This window comes from Anoplophora glabripennis, unplaced genomic scaffold, assembly GCF_000390285.2.
Source record: "Anoplophora glabripennis isolate ALB-LARVAE unplaced genomic scaffold, Agla_2.0 scaffold294, whole genome shotgun sequence".
Lineage (NCBI taxonomy): Eukaryota > Metazoa > Arthropoda > Insecta > Coleoptera > Cerambycidae > Anoplophora > Anoplophora glabripennis.
Genome location: NW_019416596.1, coordinates 314,048 through 332,565, shown reverse-complemented (window position 1 = coordinate 332,565; position 18,518 = coordinate 314,048). Strand labels below are relative to the sequence as shown.

Here is an 18,518-nt window from a genome sequence, read left to right as displayed (position 1 = left end):
TAGTATTTTCGTAGATTTCAGTACCTAAAACCTTAATGGTTTGATCGTTTTTTGCACCTGTTTATTGGTTTTACTGCGGCGTCTTTGAAAATACTCAGGTGGCATGACATAACATTCCTATTATTTGATAAGCTTTAGATTATTCAGTTATTAAATGTTTGAAATTATTTGTCTTTGCGGAAAACACTATTTAAAGAATATGGGGCCCTTAACTTTGTGCATATGCCCACTTTTAAGTTGATTCGCAATTACGTTACAATCATATTTTTCCCGTACATTATTTAAAAAAGAAAAAAAACACTGTTTTGACCGACGCCAAACGGGCCCTACCCCTGGACTATCGCGGTTCAGACACTCACCGGCACTCTGAGGTAGAACCTCTTGAACCTCCTGAAGTTGAGCACATACTTCTTGAACAGGTAGTAGAACACTATCATGCACATGTCACTACCGTCAGCTGAGCGTTTGCATATTTCGGGTGGTGATATCAGAGAGATCGCTCGGCTATCTCTGAACCGAAAAAAAATATAGGTACTGCACGCATGTGGATGTTGCTGCTCACTTCACTTTCCCAGATAAAGACCCTGATAAGCGTGATTGTCGCGATCGCGTGCGCGATACCACTTAAAACCCGTCGCTTTTTCGGGGCTCGAACTTATTTTTTTTTTTATTGAAATCCTTCCTTTATTGTTAAGCGATTGCCAGTTACGCATTCGTGTCCGAAGTCGCAAGGGTCAGCAACAGGATGGGATTCTGCTTAAATTTAAACTGTTCACGGTTTAAAAAAAGTGGCTATTTACCTGTTTTCTAATTGGCATGGTTTATTACTTAGTTCAAGAGACTCATTAAATCATCATTTTATATTGCAAAAACTACGAAAGATAATAAAAAATGCTTCAATCCCGAAGGGCGATTTTGTTTGTGGACATTTCGACTGTTCCTCTATTTCTCTACTCTCCGTTGTTGAACAAACCAATGAAATGACGCACCTAACTTCCGGTCTAGCGAAAAAAATTACTGCAGCGGTATTGTTTTACGTTAATATTACATTAACCGCGTCGTACGTATCGATTGAAACATATATAATTATTGAAACCAAGTTATCGCTTGTCGCAACAAAGACTGTTCTACGCGCAACTTTTATTGGTCAATAAATTTTAAAACTGGAGTTTTTGTGTGTACAATAAATAATACTAAAACACATAATTTAATTGCGCTTAATATTTATGCCTGATAAAGAATGATACTTTAATTGAGACTGCATGTACAGGGTGACCAAAATTCCTGTTTTAACTATAACAAAAAAAAGTGACCGCAAAAAACCTGTGATTTTCGCCCGTTTTTTCACAATTCGCAGTGAATTAAAAAAATACATAAAAATATGTTTTTTTGTGGCAAATTACTTGTTGTAAAAAACTGAAATGAGCATAGCTTTTAGTATTTTGAAAATTATAAAAATCAAACCTACTTAGGGGTTGAAAAAATGCCAAAAATGAAGAATTTGAATATTACCAGTCGATATAAAAACTATTAGTATGTGACTTATCTTAATATATTTTTTGGAATTTTTACAATTATTTTTGATATCCCCTATTTTTGGGGACGATTCCAACCCTTAGCGCGCTTAAGGGTGGATTTTCTAATTCAACATGCTTATTTCAGTCATGAGAATAAATCTTTCTTTGTATCAAGAATCATTCGATAGAAACATTCATATGCTAATAGTTTTTATATTTATTATTGGTAATATTCAATTCTTCATTTTGGGCGTCTTTTAAACACCTAAGACCTCTTTTATGCACGCGTTTTTCTCCCCTCAACGCGGAGTTGACAAAAACGCCGCGTTTCAAGATACCCTGAATAGAGTTAGTACGTTTATGCATTTTACGCTCGTTTATTTGCTCTCGCGTTTTCAATTCTGTTGCGATGGCTTTACAGAACGCTTGGCGACACGCGTTCCGAAAAAGCACGAAAGTATATCGGCGTTTTTATGCAAAGCGCTCTTTGTCGCAAGTCCAGTGGCTCTGTCTGTCAAGAATAGTTTTAGCACAGTTTGTTTTAGTTTAGCTATTGATCAAGCGGGACATGGATGCAATGGACGCAATTGAATTCTATTTCTATTAATTGGATGTACTGCCCATCGCCTCTTACGTTTTCTATTACATATTTTTTTATAGCACAAATACAATATACACGGATCCATTTTCATGTACTTCACTGACTACTGTGTGGCATGAAACTGGCGACAACTGATAGAATACGCGTGCATAAAATGGAGCAGAAATATGCCGCGTTTTTCTCAATTTCGCGTTGAAAGGAGAAAAACGCGTGCATAAAAGAGGTCTAAATAGGAGTGATTTTTGAAAATTTTAGAGTATGGTCGAATTTGTGCAGAAATAATTTTAACAAAAAACAATAACTTCAAATGAAGATATGTAATAAATGCGCTAGCCTATTTTAATGTTCATCCAAAATCCTCAACTCGTGCCGCAGAGTATGATTTAGGCATTTCAAAACAAACATTTCATACAAACGAAGTAGCCTCGCACAGGACATCATTCAAGAAAAGTTTGGTTCTGGTTAAGGGTAAGTCTGTAGTAAACCACAAGAAAAAAACACTCGATAAACAGACTCACACAGCACAGCACCAAGAAAAACAATAAAAATACTTGGTAGAACTAGAAAATGCCAAGATTAAACAAAAGAAGAGAAAATACGCTAATGATGACATTCATTTAAATTTAGGAATATTCTTTTATATCGTTTTTTGTAAGTTTTAAGCACATTAATTTTTAATTTACAAAACACATGTTGGTGGTTCTTAAATACTTCTAAATCCCTGTAAAAATAAATTAATTTGAAGTTGTTCATTTTTATAGTAGGTATCTATGTAAATAGTACACAGGGGTCAGATTCGGTCTGTACAATTTGAACTATGACAATTTGTTGCGGGTTGCCTAAATATGTGACGTCACACTAAAAGAGTCTATTTTTGGCGAACTGCGAGAAACCCCACAAAACTGCCGAAATCTGTCCATCCTGTACAATAGAATAAGACCAGCGCCTGCTAGACTCAATCCGTCAGAAATCGCTTAGGCCTTAGGTAAATGGCGACGACTGAGGCTGCTAATATTAGCCAAGGAAAGTAGGCGACTAGAGACGCAATTCTATGCATTCAGATGGATCAGCCTTGGTAGCAAGTAGACCCAATTATCCTCGGTACAATTCCAAACGACGGCTACGGCCTAAAAACCTTGTAGTCCAGGAAAATAAGGAAAAAATGAGAGAACTTTTTTACTCTTGAGATTTTTTTTATAGAAAAGTGTAGTTTTTGAGATATAGATATAGTAGTAGGGTGACCCAAAAAAAACGATCTTTTTTTTCGTTTTTTCTCTTGTGGAAATATGTTAGTTTATCATGTTTTAAGAGCCCCCTCAAAAAATCAGCTCAAAAGAAAATTTTTAGAGGTCGCTCAAGATTTTTAAAAATTTCCAAAATCGTCAAATATTTATTTTTTTTTTAATTTTCTTTCTCGTTATTTTATCAATTTCTAGGTTGAAAAAAATCTCGATTCTGAAAATTTCAAATCGATATTTTAATTTCTAAAGGTCACTCAGAATTATTTTAACTTTCAAAGTAGTGTACCTATGTTTTCGAGCGACCTCTAAAAAATAAATATCAACGAACTAATAATTTTTTTTTTGAATTTGATGAACAAAAAATAGAAATAAATAACGAGACAATTAAATTTTAAAAAATTCAAAAATTATAAATATTAGATACAGTGCGGTAGTAAATTTTGCCTCAAGAAATTTTTTAAGTGTCTACGAAGATAGGCTCGACATCCTTTTAGTAACGAAATTGTAATTTGTTCAAAATTTATTGTTGCTTGAATCTGATGAAAAGCATTATTTATTCTTTCTTCTAACTGCTCAGAATGTTGCTATCGCAGCCCACTATGTAATTTTAAAAAGCATTATTTTCAAATATCGAAGTGTGTTCTCAGTTCGTTTTTTAAGTTTTACTCGAAAATCAGGCTTTTTTCGAAAAACATAAGAAGATAGTAATTTGTAGAAAATTGAAAGACGAATCCCAAATTAGCATGGTTGTTACCGTAAAGCAGTGGCGTACTATTTTATTTAGAAGAATATGCCACCGATACCCTGTATCTCCGCCACTGGAGCATGCACATTTTAGGAAAAGCCCTCAGATTTTGCACAATGTTTACATACATACATGTACCCAATTTCAAATTATTTCACTTACTAGTTTTTAAATTATTTAAAAAAATTAAAAATATTTTTTGAAGTTAACACCCTGTATCTTTTTAAAGATAAAACTTTATAGGAAAGACCCCTTAAAATTCACCAAATACGAGAATTCATTTTTAATCACATTTTAAGAAGCACCCTGTATGTATATACGATTTGACGTTTTTTTTTTTACCAAAAACTGCTCATATCTCAATGAAGATGTATTTTTTCGAAAAAAAGTTTCATATAAAAGTAGTTGAAAATTAAATTTTCAATAAAATTGCTCCTATGAAAAATTTCTATTTTTGCAATAGTTTGCCCGTAATCTTTTTAAATAAGGCACAAACTTATGTCAAAACTAATGTTTTGGAGCCAAAATAATGTACAGTTCATTTTTAAATAATAACAGTGAACTAGAGAAAAGAATATTGGGGAAAATTCTTGGAAAATTTTAACTAGTTTTCCGAGGTTTGAATATTTATAAGCAACAAATGTATCATTTTATAGGTTTTTGAGGGGTAGGCCAAGCGAATAAGATTTTTACTCGAAAAAAGTCCTATACGCGAGATTATTGTAAAATTGTCTAAAGAAACAATACAAGACATCTCTCATCTCGTGAGTCAAAAACTTTTATTAGCTAACTTTTCTATTTCAACAAATAAGCGAGGAAAACAGTTTTTTCACTTTGCTGGGAGTAAAATTATCTACAAAATGAGACTTGTTAAATTAAAATCGGTTAATAAACAAAAAAGTTATTGCAAAAAAACAAGAAAAGTGCCCATTTTTTAATTTGTTTATAACTATCGCATTTATTGTTAAAATTTTATAAAACCTATGACAAGTTGAGGGTTTTGTCATACTTTAAAAGTGTGCCAAAAGTGGGCGCTGTAGGTGCAATAGTTTTCGCACAATTCTATTTGTTTATAGCGGAGGCTCCAAAAGTTATGAACTTTAAGCCTCTGTACAGACGTTAATTTTCAATCAAACATGATTCTGAAAGCGTCATTGTAATCTTAAAGACGCAATTAAGCGACCTATTAAAAAATATCACCGTTTTTTTGACATTAACATTCTCAAATTGTGCATTAAAAAACCGTGCGTTTTTCGCTTATAAACAATTTGAATAACATTGTTGCTATTTATGCTATCTCACCGAAAATAGATGCAATGGATAGCTGGCAAAAAAATACAGTTTTAAAATAAAAAAGTACCCTCTACGACCAACAGGAGCCAAGATAAGATTTTTTTTTAAATCGTAGCGCAATTGTTTATAATTATTAAGACTTGAATTTTTCGCAAAATAAAGTTTACGACGTAAACTACGGTTTCCCGTGAATTGCACTAAAAAATGTGGAAAATTAACGACTCACGAGCCCTTTAAAGAGAAGGTACTCGCTAAGTAAACTGTCTGTCCAGCGGTGTGGTGGTGGGGGAAGCTCGTCCAAGCGAGTCGCGCGCGCGGGAAAAGTGAAATCCAAAGTTCAAATTGATGCGCGTTGTAAATTTTGCAATATCTCGGCTTCTATTCATCATAGAAACTTAACTTTTTTTAAAACTGGGGTAGTTCGACGAAAAAATAATAATGGGCATATTTACGAATTCGTAGAATAGCCCTGACCCCCAGAAAAAATGCATCTTTTATACTGAATTTTTTTTAATTTACAAAAATGTCACAAAAATTATTGTTAAACGAAATATTAATTGAAATTTTAATTTTGGAATTATTTTACTATTATTAAATAAATAAATGAAACTATCGTGCATCTAAAAAGTTATTTTTTTTATATGTATATTAAGCCAAAGTAAACTTATTTTTTCAATATTTTGTTAGTTATATAATTACGATTTAAATGTAAATTAAAGTAAAAATTCAAAAATTATTTTCAAATTATTATTTATTGTTAAAAGATTTAAAAAAGAATAAAAAGCATTTGAATTTATTGCAAAATTCTCAAAATTAAAAAATATTAATAAAAACAATGCGGTCGATAAAATTACAATTTTAACTTCTTGAAATTTTAATATATAAAGTTATTTTATTATATTTATTACTAATTTTATACAAAAAAATGTTTGCAACATAATCAAAATTAATTAAAAAAATATTAATCACAACTATTTTCAATAATAGATAATGCAATATAATACAATTTAAAGTTTAAAATTTTTTCTATTTTTCTGTTTTCCTCACTTATTTGTTTTTTGACTCACGAGATGAGAGATGTCTTGTATTATGTTCCTTTAGACAATTTTACAATAATCTCGTGGATAACACTTTTTTCGAGTTTATGTTTTATTTTCGCTAATTTTCTTGGTGTAGGCGTACATCACGAATTAATTAATGCGATTGTCCTGGGCCATTGTCGGGATTTATCGTTAACATTTCCTAAAGCGGACCACACACTTTAAGTCTTATACCGATATTAAAAAAAAAAAAAAAAATTCCACAGCGAATCTTTGCAACAAGCAAATCGAACTGGGACATTTTACTATTACTTCGTGAAAGTATAAGGACTATTATAATAAGTGAAACCATCGGAAATCGAACAAAGTTTTTGTTACAGTAAATATTTAATAAAAATGTTACGCCCAACTTGAGGCATCTGAACTCCGAAAGGAAGAAATTATGAATGAAACCGCTACTGAAAATTAACAACTATCCCTGTCTTTCTTTGCGCAGCATGCCAACTTCGTCTAATATTAGATCGGTGAGACGCTAAAAAATTTTACGGTTCCACAAATCCGCACCAGAAATTCCAATATAAATACCTATCTTAGTATCTTATCATCGCAGTGACTCTAATACTATCTGGAATCGGGCGTGATGTGATGTACGAATTTATTTCGCGAAACGCCCGGTTGTAACGAGTTTTTGGGGCAAGGTGTCCCTTTTACCCGACGATCAAAGCGATTTGATGCATCCTATTAAACCATTACGCTTATCTCCGATCCAGTTTGCTGATCTACTAAAAACAAAAGTATCATCGCAAATATTGTTTTTCGGCGATGGCAGATTGCTTGACACATTGATCCGTTAAAATGTTATCGATATTGCTTTGTCGATGACTGTCAGAAATGGATAAGTGGCTTCTGAAGTGCACATTTTTTTTCACAAAAATGCCGATAAAAATACGTTTAATATATTTCAAATACAAAAATGCGAGATTACCTCGGTTTACGACCAGATATTAAATTTTTCTGCAATCTTTATTAAGTACTAATAAAATACGTATGTAACGGCAGGCTAGAAAATATGTAAAGTACACGTCATATAATTATATTTTAATTGCTATTGTATGTTACATTCGTGGTATAACACCATTTTTTTTTTATGTTTGCGTAAATTTTGGGTAGAAATTTTAGATATAGAAAGGGCCAAGATTTTTTAAAACCCTTACAGAATTAAATACTAACGAAATGGGTATCTAATATTGATATTAACAATTCGTTAAGCATTTCAATTTTGTCTGCAGATGATTAATGTTTGCCCTACGAGATTTTTTATGCATAATGTTTGTTTTTGTAGCTTTAACAGTCTAATTCTTGTCTGTTATTACTAAACTTTTTAATATGTTGACATTATTTATGGCTGTAGCGTAGATTAGTGATAATAAAAGACTATGGTATTACTTGTTAACACGTACATCCGTTGTATTTAAGTATTTATTGAGAAAAAATTTATCCGAGTCTGGAATGCAACGTTTTCTATTTGATCATCACAATGTTTGTCACAAATATTTGATTACCAAATCGTTTCGTGTAAATTCTCATGTACATCTGCAATTCAAAAACATTCAACACATACTTATTACTATTTTAAAATGATACAAACATATTGTGAAATTAATTTACGAAGAAAGATCATGGGAAATCCAAAATATAAGACATTTTTCAAGGCTCTGCACCGTAAATCTTTTTAAGTATTATCAAACAATAAGAGCACATCAAACTACTATCGTTTTCTACCTATTCTTTGCAGCATTTGTATAAATTTGACACACAATATTTTCCCCGAAAATCTCAAACTGTTATGCATGTTTTTATGGAATCCTGGAAATGTCAGATACTTACGGTCACCATTGCATCCTTCGCTATGGATTTTCTGGACCTGATGATCATGCCGACCATCCGTTTAGATGGTTTAGCTTTCATTTTCGATTAATCTCTATAGGATCGTCCTCCCGGAAAGTTTTAAAAGCACCTGAATATCAACATTTTGTCAACTTTATTATCGAACAACTGACATAGCGAACCGTTCTCCATAACCTTTTCACTAAACTGGCATACCAAAATCGTCGAACACTCCTCGAAATTCCCCTGCTGATAATACGCTACCAACCTAACAAAAATTTCGGAGGAATTACAGATTTCTGTTCGCGGAGAGTTTCGGAGATTTTGTGATGTGGGGCGCTGTAGCCGGTTGACGTTTCAAAAATTTCGCATAACCAAATATGGGGATTTCTTAAAACTAAAGTGATCTAGATATGAAGTGTGTGTAAAAAAGTTTATGATTTTAATTTCTATGTAAGATATAAATGTAAATATTTGTTGTACGCGTACCTTAGATAGCCTCAACCAGCTGCAGCCAAGGTTTGTACCATTTCTCGCCGATAGAAACATGAAAGTTTTAGGTTATGTGCTTTAAATTTATTTATTTATAACGTCGAGCCCCTAAACTGTGTTTCTCTGATTGTGCAGATGTCTTTCCGCGTGGTCCGCACTTCAAAATTCCGACATGTCTACGGACAGGCCCTCAAAAGGGAACAGTGCTACGATAACATTCGGGTGTCAAAGAGTTCTTGGGACTCTACGTTCTGTGCAGTCAACCCAAAGTTCCTGGCTATCATCGTCGAGAGCGCTGGGGGTGGCGCCTTCATCGTCCTACCGCACAATAAGGTAAGAAAAGACCTGTGTGAATCGTCGGAGACTTTGAGTATCGGTTCTTTGTTTCAAATGGAAGTTACGTAGGATGAGGGGGTCAGTACGTAAGGTAACTTGATGATAATTTTTATTGGTTAAAGTGGAACATGTCTTTAGCGAGAATCCTTTGCTTAAAAAAACACTTAATTCATAAAATTTAGGTAATGCGAATCCAATTATTTTTAAGAAATGCATTAATCATTAGTCAGTCTTGGTCTATATTTATAGCGCCCAGATTAAATTAAATACAAATTATCTAAATATAACCCGCTTTATTAATAGAATAAATTTTATACATCACAAATTTTGCTGCTTAGATTTCCATAAATATTAATACATTTTGTAGCGTTAATTTGGAGGTTTTAAGAGAGATTTCACCGCTATATCCGTCTACAAATAAAAGAAACTAGATAAATGTGTAAACTGAAATCTATATTTTCAGTTGATTTATGGTGATACCGACAATCCAAACAAACTTTATCGTTATCATGTGAATATATTTACAGAAGCGTACAGAGCTTGCCTCTACGCTTCCTTTGTTTATGTTTATTTTTAAAATCTCGCCTAATTGCGTGCCGAAATTTTCTTATTCCTCTTTTTTGTTCCAAATCGTGGACCGTGTGGAGATGTGCAGATTTCAAATGTACTATTTTTAAAGGATATTGTCTATATTAAGCCTTGAAGTCTTGCCAGATTTGCTGCACACTGGAGATTTATTTTGCCCGCCTTTGCATCGAGACACTATTTTATTCTGGTCGAATTTAAGAGCAAATTGTTCTGATTTGAAGTTCAATCCCCAAGGGCATACACAATTTTTTATTAGCAAGATTGATTTGTTTCTCATTGAATAAGTTCAGTTGAATTTTTCAATAAATAGAGCTAATCGTATAATTCTTTTTAGATGTTTGAGTGTGATAGATATTCTGATTCATTAATAAATGCATTATCTTTATAAAAAAGGAAACAAAACTAATTTTGATAACAATACATTTATCTTTCTGTCTTTCCTGCATTTTGTAGATGAGTTTTTTATAGTTTCTTTATATAATTTTACAATAAACACATCTGGAAAAAATTACTAAGTTGCGATACACATTTTTTAAAGCAAGAAATGTGATAAGTTTGTGCTACTATTTTGAAATGGGGCACTGTTTATTATTTTTGTATGCTACTGTATGAATCACCATTAACTGTTCTTATCTAAATAAATGTACATTTAATAGCTAGAAGCTATTATTAGTTAAGCATTTGTAAATAATGACCAGGGGAATACTATTATCAGATGTTATTAATATTTAAGGCGACTGAAATTAATTTGTCAAATTAAAGTTATTAATTTCGTTTTGGCATGGTGGCAAAATATATTTTTTCTTATAACGCCACTAGCTGGAACATAAACAAAAGTTTAATGAGTAGTGAGCTCTCAAAACTTTTTAAAAACAGCATAAAAAATGAGGCGTTGCTTGAAATACAATTCACAGGGAATTTTAAGTGGATAAAGTCTCTGTTTCACGTCGAGTCTTTGCGTGCCGTTTTAAAAATATACGTTCCTGCAAATTGTGGAATTCGTTGAATGAGCTGCTTGTTGCGCCAGTGCAGTACTTCTATTTTCTTTACAAAGGTTTTAATTGTATATCTATATCCTTTATACAATTTGTATTTAATAAAAACACTGTATATTGAAGAAAAAAATACTAAAATGCACATTGTCGGCAGAATTAGCGGTACATATTTAAATTATCTTAAACATTTATTTTATTTTAATGCCTGTTGATTTTTTACAAAGCATAATAATCCACAAGGACTCGCTAAAGATTTTATAGTGAGTCTTTTTTGTAGCACAAAATATGTATTTTGTAGCCCCGCCGGTCCCTCACGGACCGCCACTGATCGCAGCATTATAAAAATAAAACAAGAAAAATCGTAATTGGAAAGATTCCAGTAATATACAAGTAGAATTATTGCTTTCTCAAAATAGTGTGTTAATATCCCAATAAAATTGTCCCGTCGTATATAAATAATGATTCCAATGAATGGTCGTGACACTTTTCCAGGCATAAAAGAAAAAAATGAAATTCGATTCAAATATGATCTTAAAAAATTATTTGAAAAAATTATTTTATAAAATTGAATGTCCTGATTATACGAATGGTTTGAATAAAATCACATAAGTATAATTTTGTTCCTTAAAAAAATATTGTTAAGATAACTGTCAAGATATTTTAACAAAATTATTTGAAGTAGTTTTTTATTTTTGGTAGATTTGATCAAAAAACGCAGATATTTTATGAAAGCTGAATATTTGTTAGGTTTCTTTTACGATTTATATCAACTTACCTCTACTATAAATCGACACCTACTGACACATAGGTCTCTAAATCTCTATCTAGTGTCATATCACATCAGGAGTATTGATATTATGGTGTTCACCTAAACTAATAAGTCATCGCCAGAGATCATTGACATTGAGATTCACAAACTAAACGCAGTGCTTTGATGTGATGGTAACAAATACCATTTATTAAAAACTTGAACGTTGGATACTTTATTATTAAGGAAAATAAAGTGATGTTTTAAAAAATACTGCTTTCCCAAAATTTTCTACCAACAAAAAAAAAAGAAAATAAAGACTGCTTAAATCTCCATGTTTTAGATAAGAAATAAACTTGTGTTCGTCTTTGATTACATTAAGAATTAAATAATTTTTTAAGGAAGTAAATGTGTGCAAATTTTTTAACTGGTTTCCGATGGAAACCATCTTACTTTTATTCCCTTGCCAATTTTTTTTTTTATTGATCGAGATCGAGTCCGTTGTAAGTTACAATTTTCTTTTTTTCCTGTGAAAAAATAACCAATTACAATTTTTTGCACAGGTAGGACGCATCGCAGCGGACCACCCCCTGGTGGGGGGTCATAAGGGTCCCGTCCTCGACATAGCCTGGTGCCCGCACAATGACAATGTCATCGCCAGCGGTTCCGAGGACTGCGTGGTCAAAGTGTGGCACATCCCCGATGGAGGCTTGCACAAGACCCTCACCGAGCCCATAGTGGACCTGGTTTACCACCAGAGGAGGGTGGGGCTGGTACTCTGGCACCCGACGGCCTTGAACGTGCTGCTCACCGCCGGCAGCGACAACCAGGTGGTCATTTGGAACGTGGGTTAGTAAATTAGAACCGACGTAGGGGATGTCTAGACGAACGTTTCGTCCGCTATCTCTTTTTAGGTACCGGAGAGGCTCTGGTGGAGATAGACTGCCATCCCGACATCGTGTACAGCGCTTGCTTCAACTGGGATGGGTCCAAGCTGCTGACCACCTGCAAGGACAAGAAAATTAGGATTCTCAACCCCAGGACGGGAGAAGTCGAGACTGACGCCGTTTGCCACGAAGGTGAGCAATCCCCCGGATGGGATAATCTTCGTAAAATACTTAGATTGGTTTTGTTCAAGGTTCCAAGGCTACCCGGGCGATATTCCTGAGGCACGGCTTGGTCTTCACGACGGGTTTCTCCAAGATGTCGGAGCGGCAGTACAGCCTGCGCACTCCTGACTGCCTGGGGGAGCCCATCGTGATGGTCGAGCTGGACACGTCCAACGGGGTCATGTTCCCGTTGTACGACCCCGACACGAACCTAGTGTACCTGTGTGGCAAGGGGGACTCTGTTATTAGGTGAGTAAGCTCATCAATCCTTGGAATTTTCGCGACCCGTTACCATCCGCTTTTCCTCCGGCAGATACTTCGAAATAACGGCGGAGCCCCCGTTCGTCCACTACATCAACACCTTCCAAACCCCCGATCCTCAACGGGGGATCGGTATGATGCCAAAGAGAGGTTGCGACGTCACCTCGTGCGAGATCTCCCGCTTCTACAGGCTGAACAACTCCGGACTCTGTCAGGTAACTTGTTTTTTCCCCTTAGGAACGCCCGTCACCAAAACGCCTGTCTTTGCAGGCGATCACCATGACCGTCCCGAGAAAATCGGAACTGTTCCAGGAAGACTTGTACCCGGACACCCTGGGCGACACGGCCGCTCAGTCGGCCGACGACTGGATTGGGGGCCAGGACGCCGAACCTGTATTGATCTCCCTCAAGGACGGCTACAAACCGCCGGAATCCAAATCGGTGACCGTGCATAAGAGAAGTAATGTCCTGGACAAGATGCCGCCCAAGGGGGGCAAGTCACCCACCACCCAGGCCTCGCCGGTGTCGGTGAGTGTTTTTATTACATCGTTTAGTTTAGACAATGTTTACGGTCATTTGACAGACACTTTTCTTTATTAATATCCAGTTTGTGCCTCATTTCTGTGGTGTGTTCTATGTTTTTTTTTTACCTATACTCTGCCCTGAATCTGTCCTCGAAAAGCAGGTGGACAGAGCTGTGGCTAGTGTAATTCTTTGTGAAGTGTCCCATTTTGTCACATTGCACAAATACTTCACATCCATTACAATCGGGATGAATCTGTGGTTGTGAAGTAAAAGCGGATGTGAAGTAATTGAGAGCGTGAAGTATTAGCGGACGTGGAGAAAGAAAACCAAACCACGCTGATTATTTACCGTGCTAATATAAATTAAAAAAAAACTCTTAATAGTGCTTTGCTTTATTAATATGCAGTTTTTGACACGTTGCAATAATCATATGCTAAGCCCAAACGTCTTCTTGTACATTGACCAGCGTTAAGAGGCATAAAATTACCTCTTTCGTTTCCATTGCCATTACGATGAATCTCGATCTGAATCTACCATTGAATGGAAAACGAATGGAGCTGTTACTGGTGTAATTCCTCAACACGTATTCTCCCTTGAACAAAACATAAAACCGGATGTCTAGGGTGTTTCATAACTCTACCGATACAGAGCAGGCACTTGTAGAGGATCTTAAAATATACCGATTCATTTTTTGCTGGGATGTACTTACCGGTAATATGGGGCAATTGTTGACCATACGTTTTGTTATATTTGCGTCCCGCAGGTCAGGAAAGAACCTAGCGAATTTCCTACAGAAGTCTCGTTGTAAGGGTATGTACGGAACGTGGGTCCACCCCGCGTACCCCCAAACGTCTAGGTCGATTTTGAACTAAAAGGTTTTTAAAATGATCGAACAAATCAATTTAAATTTAAATTTGAACTTGACACTGAAAAAATTACCCCGACATCACTGTCCCAAGGCCTCTTGATGGTCATCTTTAAGCTGAGAGATTGCGAGGTCCCGTTGATTTTAATCAATTTTATATCTGTCACGGAAGATTCGGTATTAGCATATTCCGGTTCGGGACATTGCCGGATATATTCCAAGTTTGCCACCGTATTGTAACCCTGAAAAAAAAAAGATTACGTCGCGGGGTCTGCGCTAGAGTTTTTCTTACCTTCCTAAGCGCTTTCGCGGGAATTAACAGAGTTATCGCTAATAGAAATAAAAGCCGGTCGGTGTTGTATTTCTTCAAAATCTTTATATGCATCATAGTTTTATTCAAAAGCAACATATATTTAACAAAATAGAGATTAAATTATGTGCATATATATATCACACAGCATTTCCGACATGTTTTATTTTTTGCACCCATGATCACTATTTAATAACAAATAATTGTCGCAAATTTACCTTTTTCTACCAAACAAAGGAAATGAGGAACTTAATTACGTTCTGATGATGCCTAAACGCTATTTTATTACTAAATAATCGGCGTGGTCAAACGAAAAAATTATATCGTACATTGTATGATGCGATTTCGTGTCGTTTTGCAGGACAAGACCCTGCAGGAGTTCGCCGACGAGATCAGGAAGCTGAAAGCGATGATCGTAAAGCACGAGAACCGCATCAGGGCCCTGGAGGCGGAGGTGGCGCTGAACAAGGCCACAAACGCCGACGAGGACGGTTCCGGGGGCGACGGGCTCAACGCGCAGCCCACCCTTGCCTCAGACGAGGTGTAACGAACTCCGGAACGCTTCGGATCTCATCGAACTGCTCAAACTAATATGTAAAAGGTGAGTTGAACGATGTCGTGGTGTCGAGTGGGTTTGCAAAAATTGATTTTGTGATTTCACAACCGTTAATCTCCGAAATCATCACATTATAAAATGTTTGTAATTTTTAACTTGTTTTTAAGTGTTAAAAATTTATTTTTGTTTGTTTATATTGTACGGTTTTATGAAAAGTACTTTTCCATGGACCTTAACGTAAGGTGCTGTTTCACAAACTGATTTCCAGGCGAAAAGTGTTACATTTTAGACATCATATTATTTTACGTCTGCAAATATTTCACATCCGTTAAAATAAGACAGAATGAGATTATGGTCGTGAAGTGAAAGTGGATGTAAAGTAATTGAACCCGTCAAAATAGGACAGAATGAGATCATGGTTCTAAAATATTTGCGGACATAAAAAAGTAGGACGTCTAAAAGTGACATTTTACATCCACGAATGCTTCACGCGTATTGAATGAATTTGTGGTCGTAAAGTAAAAGCAGATGTGAAGTAATTGAGTCTTTGAAGTATTTGCGGACATTAAAATATGAGATCTAAAAAATTACCACTTATTCAATTTTCAGTATTTTTTAATTGAATTCCTTAAATTTATAAGGAAAATTAAACCACCCTGGTCATTTAACACTTTGTAATAAGTTTAACAGAACCACCCTGTAAGACATAAAGACACATAAAATTAACTCTTTCATTCTTATTGCCACTATGATTGCACTTGACCTGAATCTATGGTTAGCTGAGCTCGTACTAGTGCAATTTTCATGGTGTTACTTTTTAGTTCTCACATTCCTTCACATCCACAAATACTTCACGTCCGGAATGAATATTGTTACTTTTTAGTTCTCACATTCCTTCACATCCACAAATACTTCACGTCCGGAATGAATATTTGGTTGTGAAGTAAAAGTGAACGTGAAGTAATTGAATTTGTGGAGTATTTGTGGACGTGAACATACGTGTCATCTAAAAAGTGACACTAAGTCAAAGATTAAGTTAACGTTAATGAAAACTTTTAAAATGCAGCTTGGCTAAAGCTTTTGTTTCTATGGCTTCGCTAGTTTGCCCATAAACGATCAACATTTTGGTGCCAGTATGTAAATAAATATTATATTCTGTCTGTGTATATAGTAATTTTTAAGGTTATAAACATTTATTAGATGTGATGTTGCTAAAATTAATGGTTATAATGCTTTAGAATGTTCAAAAATGTATGACGGCAATCTGGAATCAATGATTACAAAAAAAAATTTATATTTATGATGGATGTTTTTTTTGAAAAATAACTTTTGGGAGATTGCACCCATTCGCGCCACTGTTTTTATTTCATTCCGTTTTATATCTCTTTATGATTTCTGGTCTCAGCAGGTCCGTCTGGATCGCCGCGAAGCTGTTATATCCTCCTTGTGCCAAAACGCACGGTCTGTCTCTCTGTCTCTCTAAAACGCTGCCGGGATCACGACAATGCGGACAAGTTTTGTTTTTTTTTCTCTCTTTGGTCAATTAGTAGCATCGCCGAAAAAGCCAAGTGTCGTAGTTAGAGTTTACGCAATTATAGCTGTGTGTGTTCATCAAATGACTACAGTCCGGCCCGTTCTCGGGTCGCCCCTCCCCACTCTCCCCTACCGACATATCCACCCGCCGTCCCCACAACCCCCGACCCACAACCGTTTGCATCGCCTCCGCTTTTTATACGTAACTAATGTAAGTCGCATCGTTTTATTTATTTTTTTATCACGCCGCATCGTTTTTAATCCGCCATCCCCATCCCCGTCCCCCGACAAAGTGCTCTTATTAGTAGGTTAACCGAAAGAAGGGAGTCTTTACACCAGGATTACCAACGACCTCGCCTAAACGGTTTTGCCTTACCCGGTAATCGTTTTATCCCACCCGGTAATCGGTTTTATCGGTAGAATTACCGTTCATCGGGATCCGGTAATCCCCTTTATTTCTCGGTAATGATTTTTATTGTACTTGGTTGGTGAACCAAATCGTCGCGTCTGGCATCCTTTGAAATCGGTTACTGGTGGTGGTGATTTTGAGGCGTTGGTACGCCTGGTGCCTAGGTTAGGTACATTTTATAGTCTGTGTAATTTTCCATGGAATTTTTGATCGGAACGGTTACTTGTATTTGAATAACGCTGCCTTAAAAACGAATTTCTATTTTCTTAAGCTTAACGATGTAATTTCTCTTGTTCGCTGTTACTGTTTTGAAGATAATCGGTTGTTATGCGATAAGGGCAGGTAGAAAAATTGATTGTTAGGAGAATATTTTTTTACGTAGTTCTCGTTTGAAAAAGAAAGTCTTAATAGCGATTTGTTGGTTGTTACGTAACGAAATTGTTGGACATTTTGCGATTCAAAAATTCCATTTTTTTTGTGTGTTGCAATATAACAACGAATAATACTGTATATACATGTATAAATATAGTATATAACTGCATTTTTTTCAGACTAATAATATTATTAATGATTGTATTGTTAGTATTTTTACAAATACATTGAAGGAAATTGAGTTTCTCTCTCCTGTTCCCAGTGTTCATTGCGAATTCAAAGGCCTAAGCTAAGCCAACAGCTTCTCTTCTACGTTTAATATTGTCATTGCGCACAAAATCGGTTGTTTCGTTGTGACTGTTAGCACGACGGTCCTGATCCTAAATCTGCCCGGAAAAGGGAAATTCCTCCCGAAGAGCGTGCTGGTGTGGTTCCGAACGACATAGCGGCCCTTAAAAAAACATACCAACCGTTAAAAGGATATATTTTCGTATTATACAGTTACCGGTGGTAGGGGGCATTCTTCTCTGTTGCCAAAATCCTTAATGATGTCTGTGGTAGAGTCGCGGAACATCATTCTTATCGTCTTACACAAGTCTGGCTGCGTAGGTATGTACGGTAAGCGGGTCCATCCGGCGTACGCCCAGATTTCCAGTTCCATTTTGAACTGGAAGGATTTCGGTTAGTTTAAATATACCGGCCACACAGGGTGTGTTAATTTTTCTCGATTATTTTTTTGGTTCGAGCAAAAATAATTACGAATTAGCATTACTCCAAAAAATTTACCGCCAATTAATGTTATGCCCTGTATATTTCTTTTTTATAACAAATTTCATAGTAGACTGTTTTGATCTGAGCGGATCTGTCGAAATATCCCAGTTCTTGGATGTAAGAGGGGGCAAGCAAATTTTTTTTGGATTACCTTCAGTACAACTCGCATAGTAAAAGTGTAGACCCCAGATCTGGGCGAGGTCTGGAACATTTCCAAATGTGCAAAAATGTTTAAAAAATTCAAAAAATTCCTATTTTATCCGAGTTTTTTACTTATATCTTGGAACCTATGCATTTTGGAACAATATTCAAGAGGAAAAAATG

At 35.5% G+C, this 18,518-nt stretch overlaps 2 protein-coding genes across 3 annotated transcripts in view; one reads left to right on the top strand and one right to left on the bottom strand.

The window, feature by feature from the left end:
• Positions 1–8,533, bottom strand: part of LOC108904608 (hippocampus abundant transcript 1 protein) — a 39,430-nt gene extending 30,897 nt beyond the window's left edge. Inside the window, exon 1 of the mRNA XM_018707234.2 lies at positions 8,325–8,533. Coding sequence (XP_018562750.1) covers positions 8,325–8,405 — 81 coding nt within the window. The 5' untranslated portion in view covers positions 8,406–8,533. The remainder of the gene's footprint in view (positions 1–8,324) is intronic.
• A 177-nt stretch (positions 8,534–8,710) lies between these two features.
• On the top strand, positions 8,711–17,664 carry LOC108904607 (coronin-6). Of its 2 annotated transcripts, none has more exons than XM_018707231.2 (9): positions 8,711–8,843; positions 8,952–9,149; positions 12,047–12,332; positions 12,398–12,562; positions 12,622–12,841; positions 12,906–13,068; positions 13,124–13,381; positions 14,915–15,154; positions 16,518–17,664. In XM_018707231.2, the coding sequence occupies exons 2-8, from the start codon at positions 8,952–8,954 to the stop codon at positions 15,098–15,100; spliced, it is 1,476 nt and encodes a 491-aa protein (XP_018562747.1). In that variant the 5' UTR covers positions 8,711–8,843; the 3' UTR covers positions 15,101–15,154; positions 16,518–17,664. The 2 variants fall into 2 exon arrangements, with proteins under 2 accessions (XP_018562747.1, XP_018562748.1); XM_018707232.1 differs by having other exon boundaries at positions 16,515–17,664.
• The last annotated feature ends 854 nt before the right edge of the window (positions 17,665–18,518 follow it).